Source organism: Pelophylax lessonae, assembly GCF_965119305.1.
Source record: "Pelophylax lessonae genome assembly, chromosome: 4".
Classification (NCBI taxonomy): Eukaryota; Metazoa; Chordata; class Amphibia; order Anura; family Ranidae; genus Pelophylax; species Pelophylax lessonae.
In genome coordinates, this window is record NC_138771.1 from 408,843,245 (window position 1) to 408,864,566 (window position 21,322).

Genomic DNA, 21,322 nt, shown 5'->3' on the forward strand with positions numbered 1-21,322 from the left:
ACGTAAACAAGTAGTCCAGCGCAGGACGATTGCACTAAATTCCACAATTCCTCTGCATTTCTTCGTTTTATATCAGAAACAGCATTTTTGATGTCACCCCACATATTTTCTATTGGATTAAGGTAAGGGGATTGGGCTGGCCACTCCATAATGTTAATCTTGTTTGTCTGGAACCAAGATGCTTATCGCTTGCTGGTGTGTCGGCTTGGGGTCGTTGTTTTGTTGAAACACCCATTTCAAGGGCATTTAATCTTCAACATAAGGTAACATGACCTCTAAGCATTTTGATGTATTTAAACTGATCCATCATCCCTGGTATGCGATAAATAGGCCCAACACCATAGTATGAGAAACATCCCCATATAAAGGTGCTTGCGCCACCATGCGTTAATGTCTTCACAGTGTACTGTGGCTTGAATATAGTAATTGGGGTCATCTGCGACCTCTAGACCCAAAAAGAACACTCTTGCTTTCATCTGTCCACAAAATGTTGCGCCACTTCTCCTTAGGCCAGTCAATGTGTTCTTTGACAAATTGTAACCTCTTCAGCACTAGGCTTGTGACGGTATCAGATTTTCATGCTGCGATTAATTGATTAAGGTTTTGCCACGGTATACGGTATTATCACGGTATTCTATTATTAAATTTAAATTATTAAATTTCCACCTCACTTCAATTTCATTGCTGAATTTAGGGGCTTTGGTTCACTTATGCACATTATTATATAGTCAGTCAGTACAGACTCTGTGAACCAGGCCTAAAATAGGTCATCAAGCAGTGTCTGGCCTAACTGGTGATAACTGGTTCTGGCGCTCGGCTCCGATCCGATGGCCTGGTCATTAAGAGGGCAAATCCTTGTGGTCAAGAAGTGGTTAAACCTGAAGGAGGTGTTGTTTATAAATTACTTTACTATTGCTTTAGGCCTGGTTCACATGTATGCGGGTTGGTGGTTCACATTTGCACAGGCATAGCAGCCCATTGATTTGAATGGGCTGCTATGCCCTCATTTTCCGCAGAAAAAAGGTGCATGCAGCATTTTTTTAAAATTCAGTGGCCTTGAAATCCATCCTGCTTTTGCACCATGCGACTAACCTGCAGTTCCTGCTCTGGCAAGCTTTCTGCATTTTTTGTATACGTGGGCACGGCATTTAAAAATAAACAGTTTGCGTGTGCAGCAACGGCAGGTAAGTCGCATGGTGCAAAAGAAGGATGGATTTCATGGCCACTGCATTTTTTTAAATTCTGCATGCACCTTTTTTCAGCTGAAAACGCAGGCATAGCAGCTCAAGCCCATTCACATCAATGGGCTGCTATGCCTGTGCAAATGTGGGCCCCCAACCCGCATACATTTGAACCAGGCCTAAAGCAATAGTAAAGTCATTAATTGGTTAAACCTGCAGGAGGACCGGTGTTTTTATCTATTAATGACTTTACTATTGCTTTAGGCCTGGTTCACATGTATGCGGGTTGGGGGCCCACATTTGCACAGGCATAGCAGCCCATTGATGTGAATGGGCTTGAGCTGCTATGCCTGCGTTTTCAGCTGAAAAAAGGTGCATGCAGAATTTAAAAAAATGCAGTGGCCATGAAATCCATCCTTCTTTTGCACCATGCGACTTACCTGCCGTTGCTGCACACGCAAACTGTTTATTTTTAAATGCCGTGCCCACGTATACAAAAAATGCAGAAAGCTTGCCAGAGCAGGAACTGCAGGTTAGTCGCATGGTGCAAAAGCAGGATGGATTTCAAGGCCACTGAATTTAAAAAAAATGCTGCATGCACCTTTTTTCTGCGGAAAATGAGGGCATAGCAGCCCGTTCAAATCAATGGGCTGCTATGCCTGTGCAAATGTGGGCCGCCAACCCGCATACATGTGAACCGCCAACCCGCATACATGTGAACCACCAACCCGCATACATGTGAACCAGGCCTAAAGCAATAGTAAAGTCATTAATAGATAAAAACACCGGTCCTCCTGCAGGTTTAACCACTTCTGGATCGCAAGGATTTGCCCCTTTAAAGACCAGGCCATCGGATCAGAGCGCCAGGACCAGTCATCACCAGGTAGGCCAGACACTGCTTGATGGCTATATAATAATGTAATGTGGGCTGCTAGGCGTGTGTGTGTGTATATATATATTTATTAGAGCTGCACGATTCTGGCCAAAATGAGAATCACGATTTTTTAGCTTGGAATAAAGATCACGATTCTCTCACGATTCTCTGTGTAACAAAAAAAAAAAAAATTGGGATAACTTTACTGTTACGTTTTTTTTTTTTTTTTTATTCATTAAAGTCTAATCATTGCGTTTGAAAGACTGCTGCGCAAATACAGTGTGACATAAAATATTACAACAATCGCCATTTTATTCTGTAGGGTCTCTGCTAAAAAAATATATAAAATGTTTGGGGGTTCTAAGTACTTTTCTAGCAAAAAAAAAACTGATTTTAACTTGCAAGCAGCAAGTGTCAGAAAAAGATCCAGTCTTTAAGAGGTTAAACTTCCTTTCTCCCTGGCAGAGGGAAGGAAAAGATACAAATGTAATCATTTTTGTTTATAGTTAGGAGACTTAATGCTGAAAGGTGTTAGCTGAGTGAGTGAATGAGTCATCCAGCTCACTGAAATGTATCAATTCACAAGTCAGGCAGACTTGACAGAGAAACTCGGTATTTTAAAAATGCCACAATAACAATACCGTGGCTATGCAATACCGCGATATATCGAATTACCGAAAACCGGCATATGTCTATTCAGCACATGTAATTTTTTTCAACAATGGGACTTTGTGGGGGGTTCTTGTCAATAGCTTGGCTTCACATAGATATCTTCTAATTGTTACATTTCTCACAGGTAACTTTAGACCTTCTTTGGTCACCCTGCAGCTGATCATTGGCTTTGCCATTTTGGCAATTTTTGATCCATTTGAATGGTAGTTTTTAGTTTTCCTCCACGTCTTTCTGGTTTTGGTTGCCACTTTAAAGCAGTTGAGATCATTTTAGCTGAGCGGCCTATCAGTTTCTTCTTTATAGGTTTCCTCCTCTCCAATAAACGTTTTAATCAAAGTACGCTGTTCTTTTGAACACTGTCTGGAATGATCCATTTTACTCAGATTTTCAGAGGGAAATGCACTATACCCAGCATGAACAACATTTGCTGCCTTTGTTCTCAAAGTATAACTAAAGGTGAGGAGATTAGAACCCCTGTTAGTTTGTATTGCTGTCGGTGCCCCCATTAAGGAGATTCACTCTATTTATTTACCATTAAAAATAAAAAGTAAAAGAAAATACCAAAATGTTGGGTTATCCCCAGAAAAGTAATAGAGGAGAAATCTTCCAATGGGGACACTAGTTCTGGTGACCTGGGGGTCCCCAAGGAATTCCCTTGATTTACAGAGATTTCCTCTCACTTCCTGTTTGGCTTTGGGACAGGAAGTGAAGGGAAATCTCTGCAATGGAACACAGATGGCAAAAGAAATCTGACAGGGGTTATAACCCTCTATCCAAAATGAAAAAAAAAAGTTTTGCTTATAGTTCTACTTTAAATAAGGGCCACCTGTTGTACACCTGTTTTTTTTCACAGACTGAATGACCTCACTAATTAAACTCCACACTGCTATTATTTTAAACACGCCCCTTTTTCAATAAATGATTGAATTACACACACAAGCAGCATGCATGTCATGACTGTTGGATCTGTTGGTTTTCGATTAATCTACTACACCTATTAGTAAATTGTTTGCCATGTGGAAACATATCTTACCTCAAAAACAGTGAATGATCTAGTTAGTAAAGTTGGACTGCTATTATTTTCAATACAATAGTATATAATGCATAAGTTCACTATGATGAATAGTGATTAAAATAGCCAACAGTCCCATCCAAATGTGCGTGAACTTCCTTCAACAAAGATGCAAAGATTAACATCAGTATTCGTGCCTTATCTTCCACCAAAAGCGAGACTGCCCACTCACTGCATAGACATGCTGTTAAAGAATAAGGGCTCTTTCACACGGTCCGCTCCGTAGGCGGATCCGTGTTGCTCAGCGGGGATCGATCCGCGATCCCCGCTGAGCCGGGCGGATGACAGCTCCGTCTCCGCTTGCAGAGCGGAGAGGGAGGTGTCTCAGCCCCCGCTGCCCTCTATGGGGGATTGGATGAGAGCGGACCGCTTGTCCGCTCTCATCAGATCCGATCCGCTCCGATTACTGAACGGATGGAAAAATAGGGTTTCCATCCGTCCAGATTTCAAGCACAGGATCGGATGCGGATGGCAGCGGGTGTCAGCGGAGGTGTCTCCGCTGACACCCGCTGCCCCATAGAGCTGCATGGAGGATCTGATCAGATCCGCCTAAAAAACTGACAGGCGGATCTGATCGGATCGCCCGTGTGAAAGAGCCCTTAAGCTGCAAACTGCTCTCAATCTGTGATCCTTGTATCCATCCACTCAATAGGTCCAGCAGTATTAAAATTCCCTTCTCTCACGGGGGGTAGTGTATGCACTAAGCACTCAAAAGACGCCAACAGCCAAGAGATAATAAAGCCATATGGTGTAGTATTTTTTTTTTTAATCAAGAAGTAATGGGAATTACCGCGCTAGTGGTCCAAAAAAAACTGCAAAGCACTACAATAGACAAATTATTGTGTTAAAGGAATCAATGTGATAAAAGTGCTGCGCTGTTGTATCTGTGGTTCAATAAAGGGGATCACAATACATAAGTCCAACATTAATACTTAAATTGTTACATATATGATACATAAACCATTGTGAAAAACAAAATATCACATATATATATACAGTATATATAACAGATATGTGAAGAAAAATGTCTGCATAAGTGGACATTAAAGTGCAGCGTGCATATAACACCAAATATAGTGACAATAGTCCCAATTTAGACAGTCTAAACAGCCCAGCGTTAGGTGACACATTTGTAGATATATGAATCCCCAAAGCGTAAGTAATCCTGTGCTGGTAGGCAATCCCACGTAAGACTTTATAGATATCAGTCACCAGGAGAGTGATATCCACCATCAAAATAAATGAATACGCTTACCGATAGGCGTGGACTCAGAGACCTTATGATGCTGAAGAGTCAGACAGGCCAGCTAGGAGATAAATCTCCACAGAGATGGTGCTTTAGACGATTCCAAGGGTCTCACACTTCCAGCTGTGATTAGACTCCCAGTCTCCACTCTCTCGGTAATGTCATATGGACCAGTTAACCAAAAAAAGAATATCTCCACATAGTATAAAACTGTAAGATACCAGAGTTTAGTAAAAGTACAGAACACTTACATTCCACCAGAAATAGAGCGCTCAAACGATAAATTCTATGGATCAATCAGACATGTAGTTCGCAATGGCCTCGGGTCAAGTCCCTTTACATAGTTAGTGAGGCTTATAAATAGGCACAAGTCCATCCAGTTCAACGTATGATGAGCATATGTGTGTGCATTTCTGTTAATAGTAAATTGTATATCCCTGTAAGTTGTTGTCGTTAAGGTGCCCATCAAATCGTTTTTTGAAACTGTCAATGCTCCTTGCTGCACTGCATGTGGAAGAGAATTGCTTCTTTTCTAATTTAAGTGAATGACTGCGTGTCTTTTTAAATTTCTTTTTGCTGAAAAGTTTGTTCCCTATGCTAGGGTCACCAGTACGGCATTTGTACATTGATATCATATCCCCTCTCAAGTGTCACCTCTCCAGAGAGAATAAGTTCAATGCTTGTAGTCTTTCCTCATAGCTGAAGTTTTCCATTCCCTTTATTAGCTTTGTTGCCTTCTCTGGACTCTCTACAATTCCAGCACATCTTCCCTGAGGACCAGTGCCCAGAACTGGATTGCAAACTCAAGATGCGGCCGGACCAGAGTGGGAGAATTCTCGTTTCGATTCTGGAGTGAATCCTCTTTTGTTATACATGTCAATATTCTGTTGGCTTTGCTTGCAGCACCTTGGCACTGCATGCCATTGCTGAGCTTGTCGTCTACTTGGACTCCTAGGTCTTATTCCATCTTAGATTTCCACTGAGGTTCTCCCCCTAGCGAGAAACTTGCGTTCGTATTTCTGGCACCCAAATGCATTATCCTACATTTTTCAACATTAAACCTCATTTGCCATGTAGTTGCCCACCTCATTATTTTGTTCAGGTCTTCTTGTAAGGTTTCCACGTACTGTGTAGAAGCTATTGCCCTGCTTAGCTTAGTATCATCTGCAAATACTGTGATTGAGCTATTTATCCCATCCTCTAAATTGTTTATGAATAAATTAAAAAGGATTAGTCCCAGGACAGATCCTTGGGGGACCCCACTTTTCACACCAGACCAATCTGAGTACTCGCCATTTATCACCACCCTCTGGACTCGCCCCCTGAAGCCAGTTTTCAATCCAGGTACTCACCCTATGGTCCATACCTATGTACCTTAGTTTGTACAGAAGCGTTTGTGGGGCACTGTATCAAATACCTTTGCAAAGTCAAGATACACTACATCTACAGGCCTTCCTTTATCTAGATGGCAGCTCACTTCTTCATATAAGGTTAATAGATTGGTCTGGCAAGAACGATTCTTCATGAATCTATGCTGATTACTATTAATGATACAGTTTATATTACTAAAATCTTGTATATAGTCCCTTATCATCCCCTTCAATAGCTTGCAGACTATTGATGTTAGCCTAGCTGGCCTGTAATTCCCAGGGACATATCTCGGCCCTTTTTAAAATATTGGTGCCATGTTGGCTTTTCTCCAATCAGCTGGTACCATTCCGGTGAGTAGGCTGTACATAAAAATTAGGAACAATGGTCTGGCTATCACCTGGTCGAGTTCTTTAAGGACCCTTGGGTGTAAGCCATCTAGTCCTGGTGAATTATTTATGTTAAGTTTTTCGAGTCTACTTCTGAGTCTGTCTTCTGTTAACCATGAGGGTGCTTCCTGTGAGGTGTTATTAACATTATAGTCTAGGTTACTGTATCCCTCCATTTCCTTTGTGAGGAGAAGAATTTATTCAGAACTTTTGCCTTCTCTCTGTCTTTTATAGCCAGATTCCCATTATCATCCTTTATGGGGCCAATATGTTCTGGCCTCACTTTCTTACTATTTATATACTTAAAGAATTTCTTGTTTTTTTTTTTTTTTACTCTCTTTTGCTTTGTTTAGCACAATGGTTTATGTATCATATATGTAACAATTTAAGTATTAATATTGGATTTCTGTATTGTGATCACATCTGTGTGGTTATTGGAACACATACTATAAACGCAGCACTTTTATCACACAAGTATTTATTTAATAAGCAAAGCCAGTACTCAAAAACATCCATAAATAAAAAAAAATCATCCAAAGCCGCATGTAAACACTTGCATCAAACGCCGCCACAGACCCGATCAGCGTGGCAGCGTGACGTCACGCTCTATGCTCTACCAACGCGTTCCTCGCACCTTTGCATTCTCAGGGGCCTCTACCGTCCTTGTTTTGCGGCCATCTTTATGCAGCTTACAAACCAGTCCTTCCGATTACGGCACTTCCAGGATTGGCGTCATTTTGATATAGCCATAAATCTAGATAACAGCTGCTATTTTCTTATAGTTAAACACAGACAAAATTAAGACAACTGATCTCCACATAACCAAAATCAAATTATTTATTTAAATAATGCTCCCAGTCATCCAAAATGTCATGTTAGAAGCACAAAAAGATAATTAAGCAAAGATGGTTTAAATAAATGCCCTATAGAGTAAGATATTATTATACTATCAAATAGAGAAAATGTGGAGCTCCAAACAGATATTGATGCCGGAATTGCACCAAAGGGTCCGGGTATGTCACATTAGGGCTGAACCATAGTCGATGTGAACATCGATATCATGCTGCGAGCGTGGGGGATAGTCACATCGCCGCAACATGTGATGGGGAAGGCAGAGAAGTTGGGACTCACAGTGGTGGTAGAAGGACACAGCCTGACATCCGTCCCACATGTTCAGTCTGCCCTGCAGCTAGATCTCCTGACTGAGAGGTGAGCAGCGCGCCGTGAGCAGCGGCACAGCAAACCAATCACGCGTGCCTGCACACCTGATTGGTTCGCTGTGCCGCTACTCACAACGTGATTGGTTCCCTGTGCTCACGTCGCTCACCGCTTGGTCAGGAGAACTAGCTGCAGGGCAGACTGAACATGTGGGACGGATGTCAGCCTATGTTCTTCTACCTTAGGTAAGTCTCTCTGCATTGAAGGGGACACGGAACGCTGGTCACTGCATTGATGGGGAGCACGCTGGTCACTACATTGATGGGGGGCATGCTGGTCACTGCATTGATGGGGGGCATGCTGGTCACTGCATTAATGGGGGGCACGCTGGTCACTGCATTGATGGAGGGCACGCTGGTCACTGCATTGAATGGGGGCATGCTGTGGTAACTCTGCATTGAATGGGGGCATGCTGTAGTAGCTCTGCATTGAATGGGGGCATGCTGTAGTAACTCTGCATTGAATGGGGGCATGCTGTATTAACTCTGCATTGAATGGGGCATGCTGTAGTAACTCTGCATTGAATGGGGGCATGCTGTAGTAACTCTGCACTACTAAAAATGCGCACGTGTAAGGAATTGTGTCAAACACGTTAAATAATCCAAGTATACTATATCCACAGCCACTCCTTTGTCTATGTCTTTGCCTATTTCTTCATAAAAAGAAATCAGGTTAAACAACTTCGGTCTTTCCTGAATCAATGCTGAATAATACTTAAATATTGTTTTCCAGCAACAACTCATCTATGTGTTCTTTTATTAAATTTTCCAGTATCTTCCTGACTACAGAAGTTAAACTTCTAAGTTTGCAGCCGTCTACTTGTAGTTCTCAACTAACTACCAGGGTGCTGTTGAGCATTCTAGGTAGTTCACTGATGCTTCCCGTCAGTATATTAGTGCCTGCCTGTGCAAGGTAAGAGCAGACAGCTTACAATGACAGTCTGCAAGAGCCCTGCAATGCACCTGCAATAAGTAGATGCTTTGCAGGCTGCTAGTAAAAAAATAATAAATGCATATTTTTTTACCTGCAAAAAGATGTGCATTTATTGTTTTTTTTTTTTTTTTTTTTTTTACATACGTGAACTTATCCTTTGAAGAGGAAGTAAATCCAGTGTGGTTTTTTTTCCCCTGAAAAAGTACATTATGTGACACTTACCTCCAAACGAAGCCCTCGTCGTCTCCACTGGAGGCCGCATCCATTTTCAGCCATCTTCCTTCCTGGTCTGCGGACTCTGGCTATGCTACTGCGCACGGGAGTCGCCGGTCACAGCACGGGGCTCTGAAGAAACGGCACAGGCGACCGTTCCCACAGTTGATCCAGAGGAAGGCGAAAAACCCCATCAATGCATGATCCCTGAAGAAGTCACATGCTGTGAAGAAATGTGCAGGGCGCCAGTATACCGGAAGGGATGTGCGAAAGAGCTCGGCGCTCATGGATGTATTGCATTTTTAAAGTGTCACACAAGTGAGTACCCGGCTGTTATTCCAATAAATATTTTTATACATAAAGGGGATTATGCCATGGAGCTCTATTATCTTTTGCATACATACCATGGGGAGTACTAACCATTAGAAGACAAGGACACATACCATTTCAACAGTCACTGCAGTTAAAGAAACCCACCCAATGCTGTTACCTTACAGCAGTAAGGTGAGCGGCTTGAGCACATAGAAGTGTCACTCACACTGAAGTTCACCACCAATTTGCATTGCAGTCACTGGATTTATCACACTGAATATTGGACATTATATGTTTATAGTCACCGATTATCGCACAATATTCTGTTCACATTCTTTGTTATTTACTACACGGTGAAGGATTTCAGCATTTATATAATTTATTGTTATTATTCATTTCCATTATTCATGTCACTTAGTGTGATTTTTTTTGCCACATCACATTACTTAAGCCCAACTGTCAGAACATTTGAGATGTTTTATGTTTTAAATATATTTATATCAATATAGCCACAATTCATTTAATTCACATCATTCATAGTTTGGGTTTACTATATCAGTGTTGCCCGCTGTAAGGCTATCACCACCCTTCTCATAATATTGATAGTGCAAGAGCCACACACCTCCTTTATACACCTTCTCATCAACACTTGTTGGTCTATAACCCACTCCATTAATTAACTTTGAAGTACACACACCCATATGCAACTCTACCCATAATGCTTCAGCACCATCACATCGATAAGGTCTTTTTTTCACACTCACTTCTCACAAAGAGACCGACACCACCACCTTTACCTTTTACCCTATTTCTCTGAAAGAGGGCACAGCCAGGAATATACATATATAGCCCAATCATGTGAAGAATGAAGCCAAGATTCAGCAAAACCAAATAAATCAATGTTCTCTTAATGCACCTAAGCTACCAACTTGGCAGACATCTGGCATTGGTGAAATTCATTGTAGCATTTTCCACTTGTGTTTTTTGTAGTACAAATAGTACTATAATTTCCAATGATTGTTTGTAACAAGGGAACCTTCTTATCACCTATCATAGCCCTCCCCCCATTCCACCCATCATTAGGGTCTGACCCCCTCCCCCATATCCACCTTCATTGGATATGTCAAACCAATGGCTGCATAAAAAGACTACCTCAAGCAGTGTGTATGGAGTGCATGATTGAAGTGGAAGAGGTTATACCAAGCTAATCACTGTTTTTGAATGTCCAAATATTTGTGTAGGTGGAAGTATAACCCAATAGTCTGAATCCTATGTACCTCAAATATCTAGAAAAGAGAAAAAAAAACTGTTTACAGAGCTAAAGCTTAAAATATACACACACAGCTGACTCACCCACCTGCTCTGTCTGTACTGGACCGTATAGAATTGCAAGTAGGCAGAGATAGCAAATGCTTCTGGGTTTTCCCTTTAGGAAACCCAGAATGCTTTTAGAAACCAGTATCAAAGGAGCACCCTGACCTTCCTTTTTATATGAAGAATTAGGTTTTAAAAATTAAGCATCTTTTTAGGAGACTTGGAAACATAAAAAATGACCCAAAACCATTAAGGCTTAATTTTTAAGTCAATATGTACCATTAACCACTTCCCATCCGCAGAAGGCCCATGGACTTTCTCCTGCAGGCACCATCCTGGTATAAATCTTTTCAGCTGATGATTCCCAGTAATGCAGAAGAAACTGGGAGTGACAAGTAATTTGTTACTTCCAGTTCCGCCCCTTTGTTTACCTGGCTGTCAACGGCCAGTAAAGCAGCCGATCAGACCAATCTGTATCTGATTGGCTGCATGGGAGGCTAGAGGATAAAAAAGGACCTGTCACGGCCCATGAACAACATCCCTTGTGATAGCAATGAAGTTAATACAAAAAACAAAAAAAAAGTTGTATTAAAAAAAAAAAAAACATTGTATAAAATACATTTTAAAAAATGTAAAGCGTCCTCGTCCCACCGTGCTTACGTGCAAATGTGAACACATACGTTACTCCCGAACGCATATGTAAACGGTGATTGCACCACACATGAGGTATTGTTGCGAATGTCCGAGTGGGAGCAATAATTCTATCACCAGACCTCCAGTGCAACTCTAAACTGGTAACCTGTAAAGACTTTTAAAGCGTCGCCTATTGAGAATTTAAAACATTGTGTGACCATACACCCTGAGAAAGTGTATCTATGACAGTCCAGGCTCAAAGGAAAGGAGTTGAATGATATTTATTGAACCCAGAAAAGACAGATTATACAGGAGGATGATGATAAAGGAGTCAACAGGGGACAGCGCTAAAGTAAGGTGGTGAGTAGTGAGGATGATCACATTTATTAAAATGGTGGTGGGGTGTATAATTATTAAGAAAATAAAATATGTCCTGAGTTATATATCAGTGCTTTGATAATAAATAAATCACTGATGCACTACAAGCAATAATGTCAAGAGCAATGACTTTAACAGGTTCATGCACAATACTAAAGCAAAACAAAGATGTTCATTTGAAAGCTTGCATCCTTGAAACACAAGTCAGCAAGTTCCCATATTTCAGTCATGACAGACTCCCTTCAAAACCAAGAGAGACATAAAATAGGCATGGAGATGCAGAGCACTCTAGCAGGGAGGTTTTGTCTATGTAGAGCCATACTGATACAAAAATAAGGTAAGCACTGCTAGCGGAATATTAAGCCTGGCAAGACTTAGTAGATTTTGTCAAAAAACTTTTGCTTTGAGGGCGTTTATTCAATTTTTTTAATTATTAATGGATTCAAACTCACCAATCGTCCCAATTTTCAATGATAAGAAAACTCGAAGGAGCAGGATGGAAACTTTTCTGGAACAAATTTCTAACAATGAATGTGTTTTTTGGAGTGAAAGTCTATTCACTCTAAAATCATATGTTAAAATCAAACTTTTTTTTTTTTAAGTACTTTCGAAAGACATTTGTCATGTCATTGAATGTACTGATGATAACTTTCACATGAATGTTCGTATTATACGCTCCTTTGAAAACCTACTAGTCTGTGGCCAGCGTTAGCCTTTACACAGCTATAAATTGCCAGATTTTTCCTATACCCTTTATAACTGAACAGTATATAGACCTTATGCAATTGTATATCAAACAGTAATGCTACCTATAATCAGTGTTAGTTTTCTGTTTAAAGTCAACAGCAATGGCTGCTACAGTGAAATATCACTTACCTTCCACTGCCAATTGAAGGAAAAGCAATTGACTTAATTTTCTTCTCATCTGCTATAGCTAGGCAGTTCTTCACTGTCTTTTCCAGCAGCTCTTCACACTTGTCAGAGCCCCAGCTTGGGCTGTTGCAGTGAATTACAAACTTTGCAGGCAGCCCATGGCCTGAACTCACGGCAGCTAATCACAAACAGAACACACACATATAAGTTTTTCACCCTTCTAAATTCTGTTTAACATTCAACAGTATTTCATCTCAGACAGTTGTTTAGACAGATGAATAGTATGTTCCACATCATTCTAAGGGCTGCCATACACAGGGACCTGTCATTTCAACTACATCACTTTGACCCCCTATGACTTTTTTCCCTAATTTGATTGGCAAGCTAATGTGGTAAAAATGAAAAAAATTAAAAATTGCAGATCATCTGCAGATTTTACCCCACAACCTATCTATAAGACAGAGACCTTCCCAAGTGTTGCACAGTCCAATTACCACCAATCCTTTAAATCACTAGTAAATACTTATCTATGTATAGGAGATTGGGTATGTAAATAATCAGTTTTTATAATGATTAATGCATCAACTTGCATGTGTTAACTGAAACGTTTTAAACAATAAAAAAATGTAATTGTTTTAGAAGCTATAAGCTTAAATACTTCAGTATATTAAATCATCATCATTCTCTAGAAACCATCTTAAAGTTATTTTAAAGTCTCGTTTTTTTTTTTTTTTTTTAAAATAACAAACATGTTATACTTACCTGTTCTGTGCAGTTGGTTTCAGAGCAGCCCTGATCCTCCTCCTTTCAGGTCCCTCTTCTGTGCTCCTGGCCCCTCCCTCCTACCAAGTGCCCCCACAGGAAGCAGCTTGATGTGGGGGGCAACCGAGCTGAGTCACAGCTCCCTGTGTCTCCCTGTGCTGCCCTCCCTCTTTCCTAATTGACTGACTGACTTTAATTAACAGCAGAGGGAGCTAATCATGCCACGCTACTGTCTCAGCCAATGAGGAGGGGGGTCCCGGGCAGCTAAAACACTCCTGCAACATCACTTGATAAAGAGGGACTCAGGTAAGTATTAGAATGGCTGCTGCACACATACGTTTTTTTTTTTTTTATCCTAATGCATAGAATGAATTAGGATAAAAAAAAACTAATGACTTTACAATCTCTTCAAATCTTAAGAGAAAGTGCTTACAGTGACTAATGAAATGTGCAGTCTAGGCTATCTGCAGATCTGACAATCTAATAATGCATGTAGTGGTTTTGTCTGTGACACCACCAAGCGAAAACTCAAAAACATAACTGGTGGATCAAAATATTTAATGTATTCAGTTATATAGAAATGACTACAATTATTATGGTACCAAGGACTGCTTTACTGAAAAAAAGAAAAGAAAACAGTATATAGGCAAGCATTGCCCATTCTAAGCGCTTGAAATAGTGGCCTACCTAGGGTTAGAACAGCCACCTGGGAAGTGATCTCCAAACCTCTCTCAGACCAGACCCACAGATATAGGAACAGCTGATCTGTTCTCCAAGTCACCGGTGACAGTGTTATCCAAGAACTGGCAGAGGAAATCTTTCACTAGCGGCATCCTTTGAAGTGCTCTGCCTTGGATCATGTGATCTGGCAGAGCTGTAATAAAGTGAGTGGTGAGACTTTCTTTGCCAGCTTTATGTTAATTAATGAGGAACACAATGAGTGTCTAGGCTGTTCTCATGTCTATAGGTCCAGTCTGGATGGTAGAGGTCTGTAAGCAACATAGTAAAAAGGAGATGTAAATATGAGTGAAAATTACACCAATGGTTTTCATGTGCTTTTGAATTTTCCCACTGCCACCAATGCAAGAAATGCCCTTTACATTGGTGGTCCATTTGAGGAAGAATCTCCTTTACATTGGTGGTCAGTGGGAAGAAACTTCACATTAACCGCAATGTACTATAAGGGAGATTCTTTTTTCCACTGATCCCTAATGTAAGAAACCAACCAAACCAACCAAAATGGCTTTGTTTTTACTGACCGAGCACAACATATTTTCTTTGTCATAACTTGTGTAGTATAAGGATTACCTGTTTGCTGCCCCATTAGGTAACAATTGGCAGCTTAATAGTGTATTGAAATCTTTGCCTGTTTGTTTGCTTAAAAACTGTTTTTTTTTCTTCCTTATACTGGACTCTGGATCTGAAATGTGTTCAGCAGTGGACTTGCAAACTCCTGTACACAGTAGTGCATTCAGTAGAAAGGTGCAATAGATATTCTCCAAAGACCCCTTACCATTGCACAAAATTTGCGTTCTTATAAATTCTGGGTCTTTCTGACTCGCAGTTTTCAACACACAGGTCAGAACGAGGCCTAATGATATTTTACAACATTTCTATTTAAATAACACATCTATTCTGCATTAAAAGCTCCTACATAGTACATTGCTTGCAGACTTAACGATTTAAATGTTTAACATTTCTTAGAAAACATGATAATAAAAAGAAACCTAAGTGTTGATATTCAGAGTTTTCTGTTTGGTGTCATGATTCATCTGCAAGTTTAAAGTTAAACAGTCCAAGACACTGCTGTGCATTAATATTGCAATATGTGCAAGTAATTGAAAGCTAGTGTTCTTCAAATCAACATATTTCAAGAGGTGACCGAAAACCTGCTTTTATTTGGTATGAACACACTCCTTCTTGGCCCGTTATTGCTTTTTTTTTTTTGCACAGACATAAAAGAGCTATCATTAAGGACCAAAATTGAAGTGTTTGCAGGAAAACTAGGGTCACCTATAAATTTCATGGAGTACGGGGAGTACCAAGAACAATTGTGCAGTTGGGCGTTGTTCCCTAACATATTGAAGAAGTTGAGCTCTGGACATTTCCAATTTGTTCTAATTTATGTTCCACTGTTTCATTTGGCATATGGAGAATGCATCATAAATTCAAGAGAAATCTAATAAAACAACCTGACATTCCTGTAATCAGATGGGGAATTATATGCAAAATGTGGCCAATATGGCAACTTAAATGTTTCACCTTCACACAACGACTTTTTTTCTTGATTTAGAATCAAACAATGATGTGAGTCTGTTAAATTTTGTCGTTCTTAAAAATAGAAACCGTGTACGTTAAGTGAACTTTGCAGGTTAATGGTAAGAGTCTTGCATTTTACAAATAAGCCAGTACCACAGTTGGTAAAGGAATTCTAGTTCAAAGTGCACAGCAGTTCACAGCTTAATGCTGATGTTATGAAACACCTGATAGACGATACAGTAGAAGCATAAAAATATTTTGATGATGAGCAGAAAGCATTTCACTGTAATTATATTAATAATAAAATGCAAGAAGTTAATACAATCAAAGTAATTGGTCCTAAAGAACCAAAGATAAACTTCACCCAAAAATATGTGTTTTTGATGGGGTAGAACAGGGATCTGGTGGTGGGGCTTTGTGGCATTTTGTTACTCTTCCCCCACCCTACAATGGCTCTGGATATCCTTGTTTTTTATAGTTAAATCTTTACTCTCTACTTTTAAGTATCCACTGTTCATTTATAGAATTCATTAAAAGATACCTTTGTCTAAAGTTTTTATGTGATAAATTTAATCTGTCAGAGCCATGAGGTGGGGAAAGATTGCTACCAGGGTCCTACACGCCAGCTGGGGGAAACTGAACACTGTCCAACTCTATCATAAAGGAAGACATATTTTGATTACAGGTACTTTTCAAATGTGGCCTTCCTAGAGCATTTTAACTGCTCTACACTTTCCCCTACAAGGCTCAGAAGAAAGATTTAAAGTATATCTAAAGACAAAACTAGAGTTTTGAAGCATTAGAACAATGTCATTATTAGGAGAATCTCCTTTTTGTTGTCCTTTGCAGCTGTCACCAGAACTGGAAAAGAGTAGAAATCTTTCAAAAGGTAACCTGTTTTGGTGACAACTGTCTAAGAGAGGATTCCCCCCACTTTAGAGAGATCACTCTCACTTCCTGTTGTGTCTACAAGAGAGAAAGTAGAAATAAATCTTCTCCACAGGACACAAAAAAAGGTCCCGGATCCCTATCCCCTCAAATGTCCTGGATCCCTATACCCCCAAGGTTCACATGTACCCCAAAGAATCACTTTATAATAAAAAATAAAGTTTTGGGGAAAAATCAAAACCTATGTGAATTTTAAATCACTGCCCTGGAACAAGAAGGTGAATTCGAATTTTACTTTACTCAAATTTTTTTGATGCACATATTTGCTCTGGACCAGTGACTCAAAGTATCAACTACCATAACCATAGTCACTATAACAGCCAGTAAATTATGCATTTCCGGTATTCAGCAATGACAGCCTTCCCATTTCGTTCATGACCGGTTTACTTAAAAATAAATCCCATGGGCTGATACAGAAATGTTTATTTTTAATGATTCTCAACTCCCCAAATGTAAACTCTTTACACACACTTACATATATATATATATATATATACTTACCACCAGCAACATCTAAGGGTCCGTTCTTTTTTTTCAGTTCAATTACTGCTTCCAAAAACTCTTTGCCTCCTTTCTTTTCTAAGGCATTACCTATATAGAAAAACAACCAATAGGTCCCATTTATTATTTCAAATATTTAATCAATTAATTTTTTACATCCACTTCTGGTCAACTTTCTTTATTCATACTTGAAACTTCAAAATACATTTAAAGAAAGCTTTGTGATATATGTTTCTGACTTTTTTTAGTTGAATCTAAACCTCCAGTAAGAAGGCTGCCAAAGAAACTGATAATCAAAATATATGTAAACTGTATCAGCTAGACCAACACCAAATAACCAATAAAAATAATCAGGTAAATAAAGACATAAACATTTCTTGTGGTTTACGGTCCGTATCACACCACTGTGCCGTGGTCTGGCCGCAGCGCTGGTGTACCATGGTTTTCATGTGGTTTTTCTGAGGTTTCTCATAGACTTTCTTTCATGTCTTGCATTTTTTGAGCATTTTCTGAAAATGCACCAAAGATGCAGCATGTAGGACTTTTGGTGCACTTTCAGCAAATGCACCAAAAACAAGGGAAATAATAGAAAATCTATGGGAAACCATTAGTAACCCACAAGAAAACCACAGGTACACCCACGCTGTAGTCAAACCACATAAGTGTAAAACAGCCCTAAAACCTGAACATCATTATAGGCTTACAGGGTACCTGGCTTTAGTGGGATAGTAGGGAGAAGAGAGGAGTGTGCGTGCGTGTATAAATATATATATTTATATATATATATATATATATATATATATATATATATATATATATTTTTTTTTTTTTTTTCCAGCACATATCCCTTCTTAGCTAATTGCCACTGCTGGCGTTTTGCCTTGGTGTGTCTGATTTAGGTACTTTTGAATCAAAGACCTCATTTCTATACTTGTTTATGGTCAGTGACCAAGACAGTACTGAAGCTAAAGCATCAACATGACAGCTAGGGGGGTTAGCATTTCCAAAAAGAAGTTTAGCGATCTAATCCTCTCATGAATTGTCCCTTTAAGTCCACCATCCCAACAACTCATCTGTCTGTGATAAGTTTCATTCCCATAAAATTTCTGCAAATCTATAGCATTCAATTAGAGAAACAAGGAGGGCAGGACCCATATATACAGTACATGAAAGAGGGGGACATGTATCTATGAAACAAAATTTTGTAAAAAACATCCTTTTTAAAGAGCTGTGATTGAAAGCTGAAAGTGAAACAATAAAAATTATTTTAATTATAGTGCCTGGGGGGTCTCCTTAATCTGCCTGTAAAGTGGCAAATCTGTACCGAACCTGCTGCAGCAAAAATTACATTTATAAAGGCAAAAAAAAAAGGGATTTTTGACTTATCGTAAAATCCATTTCTCTGATGTTCATTTATGGACACAGCTCCTGATCTTCTTAACCATTGGGTTATACTGCCCCCTACAGGAGTAGGACACTAGGCAGGAAAAATAGAATTTTTGTAAGAACTTACCGTAAAGTTATTTTCTCTGAGTCCTCTGACAGTCGCCGCCCACTCATACAATCTGCACATCTGGGTATTAGTCTTATCCACAGGAGTAGGCTAGGCAGAAGATTTTGTTAGAAAACATTCACAAAACCTTTGTATAGACACACCTACAGAGGGCTGTCCCTCTGGTCCAATACCCACATCTAGCTGCATTCCCAATTCAGTTTGGTAGCAAGCAGTATAGAGATCCATGAACCCCAAAAGAGGGGTGGGTGGCGACTGTCAGAGGACTCAGAGAAAATAATTTTACAGTAAGTTCTTACAAAAATTCTATTTTCTCTTACGTCCTCTGACAGTCGCCGCCCACTCATACAATCTGCACGTCTGGGACGTCTTAAAGCAGTGTAGATGTGAGGGGTGGGAAACGTAACTGTCAAAAGGCAACGCAGCACCCAGGTCAGAGAAAAGAACCTTATCTGAACCAGAAAGTTAAAAACACTGGGTAACAAGAAAGCTCAACAGGAGCAAACAAACCCAGGAAAGCAAAATAAACAAGGGGAAAAAAACCCCAACAGGAGGAGACAGGCTAAAACCACCATGTCTCCCCTAAGGCACTGTCGCACTCAGAACTTTGCGGCCAAAAGAGGCATCTGCTGATACCAGGACATCAAGTTTGTAGAATTTAGTAAAGGTATGCACGGACGACCAGGTCACCGCTTTGCACACCTGAGACACCGACGCCTGATGGCGGAAGGCCCAGGACGCACTAACCGCTCTGGTAGAGTGCGCTGTCACAGGGAAAGGTGGAACCTGATCCCTAATTGAATAGGCCTGTACAATCGTCTGTCTGATCCATTTGGAAATGGTTGCCGCAGACGCAGCCGTACCCTTCCGAGGTCCCTCAGGAAGGACAAAAAGAGAATCCGACTTTCTGAAGGATTCAGTGGATGACAAGTAAGCCCTGATCGCCCTTACCACATCCAAGGAATGCAAGGCAAACTCCTTAGGATGCTTAGGCTTCGCACACAGCGAAGGCAAGACAATGTCCTTGTTGAGATGGAAAGGACTGATGAGGTCGCAAGACCACTTTGTCCCTATGAACAACCAGATAGGGGGAGCGGCAAGACAAGGCCGCCAACTCCGACACTCTGCGAGCAGATGTGACCGCCACCAGAAAGGCAACTTTCTGTGACAGCACTGGCAGAGGAATCTCCCGGATGTTCTCAAAGGGAGGATGTTGCAAAACTGACAAAACCAAATTCAGGTCCCAAGGAGGCAAGGGTGCCCTCCTAGGGGGAGCCAGATCACGCACCCCTTGAATGAAAGTGCGGATCAGGGAATTCAACGCCAGAGGGTGCTTAAAAAGAATGGCCAGCGCAGATAACTGGCTCTTAACAGTGGTCAGCGCCAGACGCTGCTCCACACTAGTTTGCAGGAAAGCTAACACCGAAAAGGAATGGGGATGGAACCCCTGCGATTCACACCAGGCAAAATAAGACTTCCAGGTACGATAATAAATCTTATCAGATTAGACCTTCCTAGCCTTCAGCAAGGTAGGAAAGACCGCCAACGAGAGACCTCTGTCTCTCAAGACCTGGCTTTCAACAGCCCCGCCGTCAAAACCAGCGACTGTAAAGTAGGATGGAAGATCGGCCCCTGAGACAGAAGATCGTCTCATAGTGGGAGCCGCCAGGGAGGCTCGATGACCAGTTGCATGATATCCGCGTACCAAGACCGGCGCGGTCAGTCTGGGGCCACCAGAATCACCAACCTCAGTTCCGAGACCAACCTGCGAAGGAACCTGGACAACAACTGAATCGGGGAGAAGGCATAAATCAGGCGATACCGAGTCCAAGGCACTACCAACGCAATCGAGGTGTCCGCCAGAGGGTCGCGTGTTCTTGCCACGAACCTTCCCACCTTGTTGTTTAGACGAGACGCGAACAGATCCACGTCCGGGGATACCCATCACGCACACAGCATCTGAAACACCTCCGGGTGAAGGGACCATTCCCCCTGGTCCAGGGTGTGGCGGCTCAGATAGTCCGCCTGCCAGCTCTCCACACCTGGAATGTGAATTGCCGAAATCGCCGGGACCTGCATCTCGGCCCAAGACAGAATCTCGGCCACTTCCTTGGCCGCCCGGGCACTCCTGGTGCCCCCTTGGTGATTGATGTAAGCCACCGCAGTTGCGTGTCCATCGGCACATGCACTGGGCAGCGCCGCAGACGATTCGACCAACGAAGCAAACAGAGCTTGATTGCTCGCAGCTCCAAGACATTTATCGGCAGGGAGGATTCCTCCTCCGACCAAGTGCCCTGGGCAGACAAATTGCCCAGAACTCCACCCCAGCCCGACAGGCTGGCGTCCATGGTGACCACAGTCCATAGCCTTCCTTCAGAGCCGGAGACTAGAGCCACCACAGAAGATCCGATCTGACTTGAGGGCCCAAAGAGATCCTCCTTTCCAAGGAATGAGGATGCCTGTCCCACCTGCCAGAATCTCTGCTTGAAGAGATCTCGTGTGAAACTGTGCAAATGGGTTTGCCTCGAAAGCCGACACCATCAAGCCCAGGGACCGCATGCAGGTCCGGAGCGAGGAGAGCTCCTTGTCCCTGAGGGACCTGACCTCGTCCTGCAGGGTCCGGAGTTTGTCCTCCGGAAGAAAGACCTTCGCCTGGGCAGAGT

The 21,322-nt window shown here is 41.3% G+C and overlaps 1 protein-coding gene across 4 annotated transcripts in view; it reads right to left on the minus strand.

The window, feature by feature from the left end:
* MACROH2A1 (macroH2A.1 histone) overlaps nt 1-21,322 on the minus strand; it is a 183,189-nt gene that overhangs the window by 34,438 nt on the left and 127,429 nt on the right. For all 4 annotated transcript variants that reach the window (XM_082257167.1, XM_082257165.1, XM_082257166.1 and 1 more), the window contains exons 7-8: nt 17,147-17,236; nt 12,680-12,854 (exon numbers count right to left, since the gene is read on the minus strand). In XM_082257167.1, the coding sequence (XP_082113293.1) occupies nt 12,680-12,854; nt 17,147-17,236 (265 nt within the window). The remainder of the gene's footprint in view (nt 1-12,679; nt 12,855-17,146; nt 17,237-21,322) is intronic.